This window comes from Aethalodelphis obliquidens, unplaced genomic scaffold (genome assembly GCF_003676395.1).
Source record: "Aethalodelphis obliquidens isolate GAN/ISIS:26980383/991018 unplaced genomic scaffold, ASM367639v1 scaffold30, whole genome shotgun sequence".
In the NCBI taxonomy this organism is placed as follows: Eukaryota; Metazoa; Chordata; class Mammalia; order Artiodactyla; family Delphinidae; genus Aethalodelphis; species Aethalodelphis obliquidens.
In genome coordinates, this window is record NW_020837974.1 from 21,302,584 (window position 1) to 21,317,214 (window position 14,631).

The 14,631-nt window shown below is 43.8% G+C and overlaps 1 protein-coding gene across 2 annotated transcripts in view; it reads right to left on the reverse strand.

Annotated features, from left to right (window-relative positions):
* Positions 1–4,537: 4,537 nt before the first annotated feature.
* The window catches only part of EEF2K (eukaryotic elongation factor 2 kinase), a 62,610-nt gene continuing 52,516 nt past the window's right edge, over positions 4,538–14,631 (reverse strand). Inside the window, exons 16-18 of one of the 2 annotated variants that reach the window (XM_027126675.1) lie at positions 13,930–14,054; positions 9,859–10,037; positions 4,538–8,123 (exon numbers count right to left, since the gene is read on the reverse strand). In XM_027126675.1, the coding sequence (XP_026982476.1) occupies positions 8,014–8,123; positions 9,859–10,037; positions 13,930–14,054 (414 nt within the window). In that variant the 3' untranslated portion in view covers positions 4,538–8,013. Of the gene's footprint in view, positions 8,124–9,858; positions 10,038–13,929; positions 14,055–14,631 lie in introns of those variants that run through there. The other variant, XM_027126676.1, reaches the window with a different exon arrangement.

Consider the following 14,631-nt stretch of genomic DNA (forward strand, 5'->3'; position numbering starts at 1 on the left):
TTCTCTCCATGTGTCTAAACAACATATTGCTGCTTTTTTTGTTTCCTCCCTCCCTCCCTCCCTCCCTCTCTCTCCCTCTCTCTTTCAACTTTAGGCCTTTCCTATTGACTTCCTGCTAAGGGAGATAAGAATTTAACCTTAATCATCCCACCTCTGCCATCACAAACACCTCAACCCTCCTAAAAGTGTTGTGTTGTAATTTCATTTGAACAATAATTAGTAAATGCTACTCACTAAGTTTGAGCTTAGCTATGTACTCAACTATGATTATTTTTCCTTTTCTGGAAAATATTTTTACCTTATTCTTTACTTAATAATTACCTTTAAAAACATGTACCTACTTTCTATGAATTCATCCCTAATTCAACTTCAAACTGTCCATCCTTGTCACACAGACACATGAGGTGTTCTATCGCTTCAACTTTTTGAAGACGTGTCTCCCACAGCATCCTGACAGGGGCCCTAGACTCTAGGTTTATGGTAAGACCACCATGTTGAGATGGCCCTTCACCCTCACCTGGGCACTGACTTTTCCTCACTTTTATGCTGGACCTCACACATTTCTTGTTATTCCCCCAACACTGGCCTTCTTTTGATAGAGCAACTCTTCCAGTGGCTTCCAGAGGAACAGTATTTGAGAGGCTACTTTCTTGAGAATTTACATGTCTGAAATTGTCTTTATTTCACCCTTACGCTTCATTAATAGTTTGGGCATATGATTCTAGGTTAAAGTGTATTTTCCCCAGAATTCAGAAGCCATCAGCTTCCAACTTCCAGTGTTACTGTTGAGTTGTCTGATATTATTCTGATTCTCAGTTATTTGTATGAAACTTGTTCTTTCCCTCTGAAAGCTTCCGGGATCTTTTCCCTGTCCTCAATGTTCTGAAATTTCATGAAGATGAATCTTGGCATAGGTCTAATTTTATCAGTTGTGCTAGATACTTAATGGGCCCTATTGTTCTGGAGACACACACCTTTCAGTCCCAAGAAATGTTCTCAACATTTTTTAAAGACTCTCTTGGGGAACTTCCCTGGCGGTCCAGTGGTTAAGACTCTGCATTTCCATTGCAGGGGGCATGGGTTTGATCCCTGCTAGGGGAACTAAGACCCCTGCATGCTGCGCAAAAAAAAAAAAAAGATTCTCTCCCCTCTACTTTCTCTAACTCTGTTTTAAGTTAGGCTCCTAGACTTATAAAACATTTTTTTCTTTTATTTTAATTAAGACTACTACATTTATTTTTTTCCAATAGATACTACTTAGTATTAAGAGCTCTAATTCTTTGGAACTAATTTCCTTTATAATTGGAAAAACTAAAATTGTTCATGAAGTCAGAAAGAAATATATGTAGGAAGAAAAACAAATGGATACCTCAAATGGCTCATAAAAGGAAAAAAAACCAAACTCAGTCGTAAGCAGACTTATGAATTCCTTTTGGTGATCTTAAATACTGATAAGTATGTCAAGGTAGGAGAAAAGAAAGCAAACCTTTCTGGAACCTTCATTGTATTACAATGAAAGCATTTGCTTACTTCTAAATGATTTGCATACTGGTAGGACTGAGTTACACTTCTTTACATTTTAATCTATATGCTAAATATAATTCAGTAAAAATGTTATCTATATCTACATGCACGCTTAATTTCTAGTAAAAGGCTATATGAAAATTTTGACTTTGAAACTAGGATCGTAGAATTCTGGTCCTAAATTTTAAAAAGCCAAGGAAAGACCATTAAAAACTACACATACATATTCTTAGGCTGTTCTTAGCTAATTTCTCCACAAAGCAAAAATGGTAACAATTATAATGGTTCCATCGTGGAACAGTTGTACAGCCCAGAGTGCGTGCTCCTCTAGCTCCTAGAATTTCCTCTCCTATTCTTTAGCTTTTTTGTTCTTTTGTTCCACTTCCTGGGAGATTTCCTCAACTTCATTTTCCAACCCTTCTATTAAGTTACTCATTTTTGTAAGGGTATATTCGATTTACAAGAGCTCTTTGCTGTGTGATTTAAAAAAAAAAAATCTTTATAATTGCTTTACAAAGGTGTGTTAGTTTCTGCTGTATAACAAAGTGAATCAGCTATACGTATATATATATCCCCATATCCCCTCCCTCTTGTGTCTCCCTCTCACCATCCCTAAGCCACCCCTCTAGGGGGACACAAAGCACCAAGCTGATCTCCCTGTACTATGTGGCTGCTTCCCACTAGCTATTTTACATTTGGTAGTGTGTGTATGTCCATGCCACTCTCTTACTTTGTCCCAGCTTACCCTTCCCCCTCCCCATGTCCTCAAGTCCATTCTCTATGTCTGTGTCTTTATTCTTGTCCTGCCTCTAGGTTCATCAGAACCGTTTTTTTTAGATTCCATATATGTGCATTAGCATACAGTATTTGTTTTCTCTTTCTGACTTACTTCACTCTGTATGACAGACTCTAGCAAGACCTGTATGCAGAAAACTGTAAGACACTGATGAAAGAAATTAAAGACGATACAAACAGGTGGAGAGATATACCATGTTCTTGGATTGGAAGAATCAACATTGTGAAAATGACTCTACTACCCAAAGCAATCTACAGATTCAATGCAATCCCTATCAAATTACCAATGGCATTTTTCACAGAACTAGAACAAAAAATTTTACAATTTGTATGGAAACACAAAAAGACCCCGAATAGCCAAAGCAATCTTGAGAAAGAAAAACAGAGCTGGAGGAATCAGGCTCCCTGACTTCAGACTATACTACAAAGCTACAGTAATCAAGACAGTATGGTACTGGCACAAAAACAGAAATACACATCGATGGAACAGGATAGAAAGCCCAGAAATGAACCCATGCACATATGGTCACCTTATCTTTGATAAAGGAGTTAAGAATATACACTGGAGAAAAGACAGCCTCTTCAATAAGTGGTGCTGGGAAAACTGTGAATTCTTAGAATCGCATCTTGATCCTTTTTTCATGGACATGTTATTTTATCTTAGGATATTGATAGTTTTTTATTACTTGAAGTTTTCTTCTCCAGGCATATTGTTTCCTCCCAGATGCTGTCTGCTCTTGGTTCTATTTGTCTGTTATATGAAATGCCTTCCTTACATATGGATCTTTGGGTGCCTGTTCAAGTTTAAGAACAGGGCTCTAATATGTTATCTGGGAATTTCTGTGGGTGTGGGTGGGACTTGGTGGGTGAGGCTTTTTTTGTGAGGTGCTCTGGCCAGCCTGTTTCATTAGGGGGAAGTACCTTAAGTCTTTTATTTTAGGCTAGTCAGATTCCCAAGAAATTTCTTCAATTGTCTGCCTTCCACCAGAAGGGACAAAGTCAGCTGCCAGTGTCTGGGAGCACAGGGGGAAAGAAGGCTGGTGGACACTCTACAGCCAATACAGAAACTTCCACCAACCTTCCTTTCAGTACAGTAGCCTCACTCTCTACTGTGCCTGGTGTCCTAGGCTTCTGCAGGGTGATGGAGGGGCAGCTGGCTGGCTACACAGGGGAGCTGAGTGGGTCTAGAAGTCTGATGCTTTGTCTTTCAACTGAACCTACATTTTTAGCCCCATTTCACTCCCCCTTCCAGAGGTTCCTTGTGCCAATTCTTCAGCCTTTGGCGGGGGTGGGGGTGTCTTCAATGATGAAAACTGGGTTCTTAGATGTTCCTACTGCTGACCTAGGATCCAGCCTTCTTGGGTCTGCTAACTCAATCACAGTCTATCTGCTTTCCAGCATCCAAAATTTTGTTACTGTTGATGACTCTTCCTTTTCACCCTCATGGGCTTATGCCATTAAGAAAATCTCTTTCCTGTCATTTTAGTGGAGACTTCGGAGCAAATGCACCTAAATATGTGTTCAATATACCATGTAGTTACGGTATATTGTTCAAATTTCTAAAAATTATTAAAATTTTTAAAGAAATTCTCATACCAGTAACGAAGATTTTCTTAAGTTTTAGATCACAAAGCATCTTTAACATGCATTTTCTTTGAAACTGATAACAACTATGTAATGGTAAAGATTATTGTTTTATAGATGAGAAAAACCAAGAAAAACGAGAGGTACACATCCTTTATTTAAAGCAAACAGAAAACGTACGTGCCAAATCTAGAAGTTTTTTTTATAAGAATTTATTAGAAATGTTAAAAATCAAGAAACCTTGCATAAAAAAATCCAATTTTCAGCAGCTTGAAAAATTGGAAAATGGGGCAACACTGGGCCCACACTCCCCATGGGGACAACCTCTTTCAGGTGGGGCTGAGCCCTCCAATTCACCCCACCTCCACCCAGCTACTTCACTCATGTGTTACCAGGAGACATTTGTTTTGTTTTGTTTTGCGGTACGCGAGCCTCTCACTGTTGTGGCCTCTCCCGTTGCGGAGCACAGGCTCCAGACGCGCAGGCTCAGCGGCCATGGCTCACGGGCCCAGCCGCTCCACGACACGTGGGATCTTCCCGGACCGGGGCACGAACCCGTGTCCCCTGCATCGGCAGGCGGACTCTCAACCACTGCGCCACCAGGGAAGCCCACCAGGAGACATTTGAATTTGAGGCCAGAAAGAAAGAAACCACTTTATTTGGAAAGGCAAAATGGAATTCAATATATATGCAAAAATAAATCTATAATGCAAGCCACTTCTCTGGGTCCACCCAGTGTCCACCTTGTCTAGGTTAAAGGGGTACCTCAGAGATGAGAAAAGTGAGTAACAGGCACAAATGCAGAGAATATGCATATTTTGTCTCCTTTCCCCCACACAAGCTGCATATACTCGTGTAAACATTTTTGATTTGTAAAACATGTCTAGTACTGCAGACAAATGTGCTGGGATGAAAGGAAATGAAGTCACTAAAACAGCAACAACAGTAATTTACCTGGCTTGGTTCATCAAGGTCGCATTTGATGACAAATTCCCACAGGGCCTCAGGTGAGGAGGAGGGGATAAGGATATCCAGGTGCACAGGGGTTATGGATTTTTTCCTACTTACATCCATAAAGGCTGCTCTTTTTCTTTTTAAACCTACAGCAAAACTGAAAGAGACATTACACTGCAGTTTAACTTTAAATTTTATTCCCAGGATCCTCTAAATAAAAGCAGCTCTCAAATCCTAGCTCCAGCTTAGCCTCTAACCAGCAGGGTACTTGGAAAGAGTCTACCTTTCAGAATCGTGGATTCTCTATCTGTGATTGAAGATGCAAATTACATCCCCGACTCTGCTAATCTCCTGGACCTTCCCCTGTTTCTTGCACCTGAAAAGAGTCTCTGATGGCTCCCCAGTTGGGCTGGAATATCCTGGGGTTTTTTTGCTTTTTTTTTTTTTTGGCATGCCTAGCATTTGTGGAAAAAGAAGATGCCCTAACCAGCTTCAGAAGGCACAGAACTAGATTTTTAAAGTGGAGTAAGTTCTGCTGGCTCAGAAGGATCTCAGTATTTTGCAGATCATTTTGCTCTCAATGGTCCTTAAAGAAGCATTTGCCTAGCTATCCCAGCCTCCTGCAGAAGGGGACTGCCCTGACATTAAGGCCATGTGAGTGGGTGGAATTACAGGGGTGACCGGTCAAGCCAATCCAGACAAGGAATCATTAACCGGTTGGAGGAACCAGAGCCACAAAGAGTGAGTGCTGTGACTAGGGCTGGTTCTCCATTGTTCATGAATTTACTGAGTGCCTACTCTGTGCTAAGGCACTGTTTTTAAGCACTGGAGACCAAAATAAAAATTGAGATGACTCTTGCCCTCAGGGTTTAATATAGTAGCTCTTAAGTCAGGATTAGAGCAGGGGTTGGCAAACTAGAGCCCAGGCAGGCTGTTTTGTCAATAAAGTTTTATTGGAACGCCAGCCATGCTCATTCGTTTAGGTATCGGTCACCGATGTTTCTGCACTACAACAGCGGGGCTAAGTAGTTGCAACAGAGACCATATGGCCCGCAAAGCCTAAAATATTTACTATCTTGCCCTTTACAAAAAAGTTGCCGATACCTGCGTTAGAGGAAAGCACTGACATATAACTAAGAAATGAGACAGGTAGTCAGGGAACATAAATGATTTGCATAATAAAATCTCAAAGAGCAAGGAGGCTGGTTGAACTAACAAAAGCATGAATTTTATGAAGCTTGACACCTTTGAAGAGATAAGTCAAAATAAAGTTGCTTCTAAAATGCAAATTAACTATATGCACTGGTTTAAAACACACAAACAACTTAAGGCAAGCCAACCACTTGATCTGTGCAAACGGAAAAAGGGATCAGTTCCAACTTCTAAAGGAAACTGGTTGTGATGAGTCCAAATACAAAAGCAGGGGTACTGTTATTTACAGGTGCTCCACAGGATTTTTCAAGGGTAATTTTGACTCTGCTTGATTTTTCCTTTAGGGCACACTCTGAACTTTGGAACCTAATGCATGCACAGGGTCATGACTTCACAGTACTTAACACTAACATGCTAAAGCACCTGTCTTAATGAACAGGTAAGAATGGTTTGTATGGAAATTTCCTGGAGGCCCAGTGGTTAGGACCCTGAGCTTCCACTGCAGGAGGAACCGGATTCAATCCCTGGTCGGGGAACTAAGTTCCCACAAGCCGAGTGGTGCGGCCAAAAAAAAAAAAAGAATGGTTTGTATGTTACGCTCTGTTTTTTTTATGTTTTCATTTTTAAACAAAGGAAGAGAGGCTGCTTTAGTAGCACTTGGGGTTGATCAAAGCAGTCTGTTTTCTTTGCTATTTGAAACACCAACTGGAATCAAACTGGTGTTAAATCTGAATTCCTTCTAAAGAGAACGCTCATTAAATACAGATAGCCATAGCCTGGCCCTGGGGAAACCACTGGAATTAATGAGTGTTTATAGTTCTTGACCTTTCATTCTCCAACAGCTTAGACAAATCTCAAGGGACCACTGCTGAAAGCATCCTGCTGCAAAAAAACAAGAAAATCACCAAAAGCTTCAAGCAGAAAATGCCAAGGACAGGGGTTGGGGAGCGGATTCTTCATAAGAACACCAGGTGCTAAGAAAATACGGAGGAATACGGTACAAAGGGTACTTCAGTATATTGTGGATGCTGCCACTGAAATGCAGGGTACATGTCCGCTTGGAGAACAGGCTCCAACTTTCCAAGCCACTGTCCCTACATGTAAAAGCTCTGAGGTGCACCCAAAAAGGTGCACAGTAGCTGATGCAGGAGTTAGAGGTAGTAAAAGTGTGCACAGAAAAATCAAACCTGTTTTGTAAAGCCCACTGTAGACAGCATGCTTCAGAATGGAATTTGGCTGTATTCCAGAAAATAAGCTGCATTTCAGGAAGGACATTAAACTAAAAGATTAGAAAACATGGGAATTCCCTGGCGGGCCAGTGGTTAGGACACGGCACTTTCACTGCTGAGGGCTGGGGTTCAATTCCTGATTGGGGAACTAAGATTCCTCCCCCAAAAATAAAACAGTGTGCGGGTCTTCCCCCATGGTAGAAGGGGGCCTGGGTGATGTACAGTCTCACATCCACCAAAAAACGCCAGCACACTTCCAAATGCTCTAAGAAGGCTTTGCACTAAGTCACGACACTACATGCCCCATGGAAAGTTAACGTGCAGCTCTACTGTACCCCATTGCATCCTTACTCAGGAAACACAGGCTCTGTGGTCCTGAGATTTCAGCCCAGCCTGGAAAGGCTGATGAGCAAAGCCTTAGTATTTTCCATCCAGGGGAGAAAAGATACATTTTCTTACATCTCATGACAAAAACCAACAATAACAACAACAAAACACAGAAGAAGAACCTCAGAGAGATATGTTGGTTCATTAGGCTGCTTTTTCAATCCCCCTCCCCCAAAATGCTGCCCTAGGGGACAGCTGCAGTGTCTCCACTGGTAGCAAAGACATTTTCAAGAGTCAACAATAAAATACAAAAGTTGATTTACAACACACTAAAAATATTTGCCTCCTCCAGCCCCAAAACAACCCTAAATAAGTAAAGAAGTCTTTTTCTTTCCCCCACTCCTAGCCCTTTAGCTTGCGACTGGCTGGCAGTGATTTTTCCAGCAAGCTATTCCTCCATCTGTGCCCAGGCCTCCTCGGCTTTCTCGTAGTACTGGTTGGCCAGCCGGCCCTTCATGGCTTCCATTGCTGCCTCGGCTGCCTTGGTGTACAAGTCGCCTGAAAGAAAGTGAAGGGGTGAAGCACCTGTTATTTTTGCCACCCAGTGTCCCCGACCCCCTCTCTAGAAGATCGCCCTGAGGTTACCCTTTCTTGCCTCTCCCTCCACATAACCTGGTTGGGGCTCTGGGTGGGCATGTGATTCAAGCCTGGCCAATCAAAGCACTTTCTCATTCCCCACCAGGCCACAGGGAGTGGTCCACATTTAGGCACAGCCAATCAGAGTAAGCCATCTCAATAAGCACAGTGATTGGTTTAGGGATGGGTAGGGGATTCCAACTGAGCCAATGAGAATCAGGCTGAGGGCTTTTACGGGGCAAATTGGGAATATATGAAAGTAGAAAAGATAAAGTATAAGAAATAAAAATTATGAACAACCTCACGTCAGTTCTGGACAGGTTTTGCCACCAAATGAATTTGTGCAAAACATATAAAAACACTTGGTTTTCAGAGCTTTTTGGATTTAGAAGTTTCAAATAAAGGATTGTAGAGTTGCAGTATTATTTGCTGGATTTTGTTATACCACCTTAAAAAATAACTTTTAAACTTAGCCTCATCCTATACCTGTGAAATCAGGAGCTCAGTATGTCTATCATGTTATTTAAAAAAATACATACAGGGACTTCCCTGGTGGTGCAGTGGTTAAGAATCCACCTGCCAATGCAGGGGACACGGGTTCAATCCCTGGTCTGGGGAGATCCCACATGCCGCGGAGCAACTAAGCCCATGCACAACTACCGAGCCTGCACTCTAGAGTCCGCGAGCCACAACTACTGAGCCTGCACGCCACAACTACTGAAGTCCACGCACCCTAGAGCCCGCACACCACAACTACTGAGCCCGCGTGCTGCAACTACTGAAGCCCGCGTCCCTAGAGCCTGTGCTCTGCAACAAGAGAAGCCACCGCAACGAGAAGCCCACGCGCTGCAAGGAAGAGTAGCCCCCGCTCATCGTAACTAGAGAAAGCCCACATGCAGCAACGAAGACCCAAAGCAGCCCCAAAATAAAAAAATTAAAAAATAAATACACATATATATATTTCATATATATATATAAGTGTGAATCAACTGATGAATGTATAAACAAAATGTAGTATCTATACAATGGAATATTATTCAGCAATAAAAAGGAATAAAGTACTGATACATGCTACAACATGAATGAACCTTGAAAGAAGCCAAGACACAAAAGGTCACCTATTATACGATCGCATTTATATGAAATGACCAGAATAAGTAAATCTATAAAGATGAAAAGTAGGTTAGTGGTTGCCAGGGATGGAGGGAGGGGGAAATAGGAAGTCGCTGCTAACAGGTACCAGGTTTCGTTCTGGCGTAATGGCAATGTTCTGGAATTAGGTAGTGCTGATGATGGCATCATACTGTGAATATACTAAAACCCACTGAACTTTACACTTTAAAATGTTGAATTTTATGTTATGAAAATGTCAGCTCAATTTGTGAATTAAAAACAAACCTCCCAAACTCCTAATATTTGACTATTAAAATATAAAAATGTTCGTCTGCATACCAACTGCATAAAGCCCCCTTCTAAGCCAGCATTATATGGGTATCCAGCCTGGCAAAAATACAGGGCCAGTACAAATCTTTCTCCCAACCAGAACTGAAAGAAGAGACTCAGTCTTGCATATTGTTGTAACTCCCAGCGAGACAGGAATTACGTCTCTCACTGTCTAGCACCGTCCCACCCCAGGGGCAGGTCTGCCAGGCCCTACCTGATCTCTGCGGGTTCTTCTCCAGCCCGCAGCCGCCTGTGAACAGCATCTCTGCTTCCCTGGCCAGCAGCAGGTACCGGGGCTCATCGTGCATCCCATCATACTCCCCACCTTCATCACAGTCAGTCGTCTCCAGGGCAGTGTTGTACCAGAGTAGAGCTTCTGGCCAGCTTTGGGACCTTGCCAAGAGACACAGAGGAAAAGAGGGAAGTTACCATAGCAGCAAGGCAGGAAGGAGGAGGCCCATCAGCAGGAAGGGTAAGTCAGGAATCCCTATGGGGTCACCACCTCTGACTCAGGACCCATAGGACCCAATGCCACCACATCTAAAGGGTGTCATGATTGTAGATTTACATATTTATTACAATAGCGGTCAAGCAGTTTTCCCTAAAAAAATTGGGATAGTACAACAATTTTCCAACAGATGGAAGTAGAGCATCTTGAAGAAGGGGAACATTTTCCTCATTTGTACAAAATCACCCTACGGGAATTCCCTGGTGGTCCAGTGATTAGGACTCAGCGCTTTCACTGCCGTGGCCCAGGTTCAGTCTCTGGTCGTGTAACTAAGGTCCTGAAAGCCGCATGGTGAGGCAAAAATTAAAAAAAAAAATCACCGTATGGGTGATTTTTGCGTTAGCAGTGGCTGGTATCCCAGCCAATTTGCCCTGTGACTCACACAGGAGAGAAGGTGGGTGGGGGACTCTTTGTCGAGGCCTCCAGAACCTTCTCACAGCAGTCATTCAGCCCCATCTTCTGCTCTGCCTCTTCCGGCCAGCTCTAGCTCTACTCCAGCAAATGCAGTTTACCCGGAAGAGCTGACTTCCCTCTTCTGGCTCTGCCCTCTACCCTCAACCCTTTCTCCTACTGCAGCACATGAATGGCCAAACCACCAAGGGCGTATGCTGAATTCAAGTTCCAGCTGAATCTGAACAATACAGAATAAAGAGCAAACAGGGCCGTGGGCTCTTTTCCTTGGGGTGTACTAATGCATATTACCAAACATGTGAGTAACTAATTAGAGTGCATCAGGAAGGAGTAAAGAGAGACACAGAGAAGAAGGTCTATGGGCCTCATGAAACGTTCCAGGAGCAACAGCTATATATATATATATGGACCTGGCTCTACCCTCCAGTCTTAGCTCCTGTCAACCTCCTCCCGTGCCCGGCTCGTTGGGTCACATTCTCCTCCCCGAACGCGCCAGCTCCTGTCGGCTTTTGCACCTGCTGCTCCCTCTGCTTAGAACGTCCTTCCTTCAACTCTTCCCATACCTGGCTCCTCACCTCTCCAACCTCAGCTCAACTTCTTCAGAGATGCTGTCCCCAAACACCCTATTTCTTATAATTACCTCAATCTGTTCATCTCCTGTTTACCTACTTACTTGCTTATTATGGTTTCCCTGACTAGAACATCAGCCCCAAGAAGGTAGGGACCTTGTCTGTTCTATTCACTGCTGCATTCCCAGGGCCTGGCAAACAGCACAGCCTCTCTAAATGTCTGTTGAAGTGTCTGGCTAGGATGGTGTCAGGAGATAACCCTGACTCCATTTTATTTTATAAAAAAGGGAAGTTATTTGAAAATTACTGGTGACACACCCAAAAAACCAGGGTTTTAACAGTGGATTGGAAGCCACTGAACTACATGATCTCATTTCTTTCAGCTTTGACCCTCCCCAGTCTTGAAGGGCAAGGCAGAATCCCCCCAACACATTAAATGTAAAAGGAGGGAAAGGGCCTACTCTCTCCCCACCCACCCCTACCCAGCTCTGCACCCAGCGGTTATTAGCATGTCTACCCTGCCTTGCAATTTCCAATGACTTTTCCTTGTCCTATTAGATGGTAACTTCTAAGGGGGTCAAAACCCCTTAAAATGCAAATACCTGACCCTCAATTAATGCTCCCTGAATGGAAGAGGCTGGAGCTGGTTGGAATGAGGAAGAAGAGTAAGAAAAAGACTACAGCAGAAGCTATAGAAGAAAATCTTGATAGATTTAACTATAAAATATTAAAAACCAGCATGTCCCCAGACCCAACAAACAATGGTCATTGTGTGGCACATGTGCCATCCCCTGCCCCCCCAAATCTATGATAGCCAGCTCTCTTTTTTTTTGGCCACACCTTGCGGCATGCAGAACTTCCCACACCGAGGATTGAACCCATGCTCCCTGCAGTGGAAGCGTGGAGTCTTAACCAAAGGACCACCAGGGAAGCCTTTTTTTTTCTTTTTTTTTAAAAATTTAACACTATCGTGTTTTTTTTTTGGTAGCCATCTCAGAAAATTTTTTAAAAGCCAACTCATATACCAGAGTTAACAGTCTTAATATATTAAAATTTTTAACAGGTAATTCCCTGGTGGTCCAGTGGTTAGGACTCCATGCTTCCACTGCAGGGGGGCATGGGTTCAATCCCTGGTTGGGGAACTAAGATCCTGCAGGCCACATGGTGGTGGTGGTGGGGAACATATATACATATATATATATATAATTCTTACAAATCAAAACCAAAAAACCTATTGTCTCAAATTAAAAAGAGAAAGTAGACAGAGGACATAAAGAGAAAACACATACAGCAAAGATTTTTTTTAAGGGCCTCAGATACAGATATTCAATGCCCAGCTCCAGCTCCCCACACCCATGCGGTGGTGCTTCCCCACTGCACTCAATGGGCACCACAGATGTTGGCATTTGATCGGACACAATTGTGTCGTGTCTGTTTTGTTTACCTCCCCTTCATGCCAGTGTAATTCCGGATCCCTAAGAAGCAGGCTAATGTACAGTCCGCTGGAGGAGAGGTGAAAAGACCTACGTTGTGGCTCCACTACTTGCTGGCTACTTGACTATGGACAAGCCCCTTCACTTCTCAGAGCTACAGTTTACTCATCCATAACATAAGCCCCCAAACGCCTGCCCTGTCTGCGTCAAAGAGATGTGTTGGTTCATTCATTCAAACAACTACTGAGCCGGGCCCTGCACTAAGCACTGGGCCTGAAGAGATGCAGGAGACCTAATTGTAGCTCTCGGTGAAATAAAATCACAGATATGAAAGTGCATCCAAATATAGGGGAGCATTACTGTTACAACACAGTAGGTAGCCGACAAATGTTTGCATGACATGTAATTCAGGCAGGATGTCATGTATCCGGACGTTTTAGACCCTGAGAGCTCGAGATGACAGACCCACAGCCCTGACTTTCCTTCTAAACCCAGTGAGAGGGACATGAAAACTTGACCCACAGAGGAGGGAACTGCCAAACCGCCCCCATCCTGGAGGTTTAGACAATGAAGGTGCCCACCCTGCTCCCTGCGCCTGAGGACAACAGGGGGAAGCCGAGATCCACTGGGAGCCACAGAGGGTGAGCAATGGGTCCCGCTAACAGTTCAATTCCCCCAACCGTCCTCTGCTCCTGGACTTCTGGGACCTCCCACTGGCCAAGCCAAAGAGCCGAGATGAAGCTGCCATTCTCCTCTCTTCCCACCGCAGAGTCCAGTCCTGGCACCCCTGCCAGAGGGATAACCGAAAAGCTGTTGACACCTGCAGGACTGTAGCCATCAGGAGTCTTAAAACCGCTCTGGAAAACTCACACCAGGCTTGAACTACCCTGAAGCTTGCTTCCTTCCCTCCCCTCCCTCTCAGAAGTGAAAAATAGTAAGAATAAAAACAAAAGTAGGAAGAATCAATTAAAATCACCCCTAATTCTACCATCTAAGGACCACCACTCTGGACCTGATGCTACATATCCTTTCAAACTCTTTCTCAGGCAAATCTTTACATGAAATGGCTAAGATGCCATTTATCTCTTACTTTATGTGCCAGGCACAGTGAGGATTAAAGGCAGCATCTCATTTAACCCTCATACAATGAGACACAACCACCCTAGGATGCAGGTTCTATAATCGTTTCCATTTTACACAGTGAAGAAACTGAGGCCAAGGAGGTAAAACTACTTGCCCGTGGTCACTGGGCTGGTACTCAGGGGAGCCACATCTGGAACTCAGGTCTGTCCTAGCACCGGAGGGGAAGCTCCCACCTGCAGCCCAGGTTCCCACCAGTGTCACCTGAGCCATGGCCACAGTACCTGTCTGGGCTGAGGTTCTGGCCAGTGTCAAAGGCTCGTGCCACCAAGATCATGGACTGTCTGTCGCCAGCTTCAGCTGCCTTCAGTAAGTAATTAAATCCTTTGGTTTTATTCTCTTCTGTCTCCTGTTAACACAAACCAAAGACAGGGAGAGAAAAGGAAATGAGGCTTACACGGGAGGGGCTGCCAGGATCTCACTCATCAATCTTTTCCCTGTTTCTTGAATTGTTTTGAGAGCTCCAGGCTGGGGCTGCTGTAGAATTGCGCATCGTGAGAAAGAGAACAGGGCTTCCCCTGCTGCAAAGAGCTCCTGGGGGTTCCCATCAGGCAGGGAGAAATGGAAGCTTAGCTCACTCCCGCTCGCTCTCCTCTATCTGCTCTGATTCCTCCAGAGACCACATCATCTCTCGCCTCCAGCAGGGGCTCCCTGCTTCCAATTCTTTTTACATTTTTTAGCACCTTTATTGAGATATAATTCACATAACATACAACTCACTCATTTAAAGCGTACAACTCGATAGTTCTTAGTATAATCACAGATTGTGCAACCAGCACCATAATCAATTTCAGAATATTTTCATCAAGCCAAGAAGGATTCAAAACACCATACCCCCTACCATTACCTCCCAATTGTTCCATCCCACCCAGCCCTAGGCAACCACTAATCTACATGCTGTTTCTAGAGATTTCCCTACTCTGGAC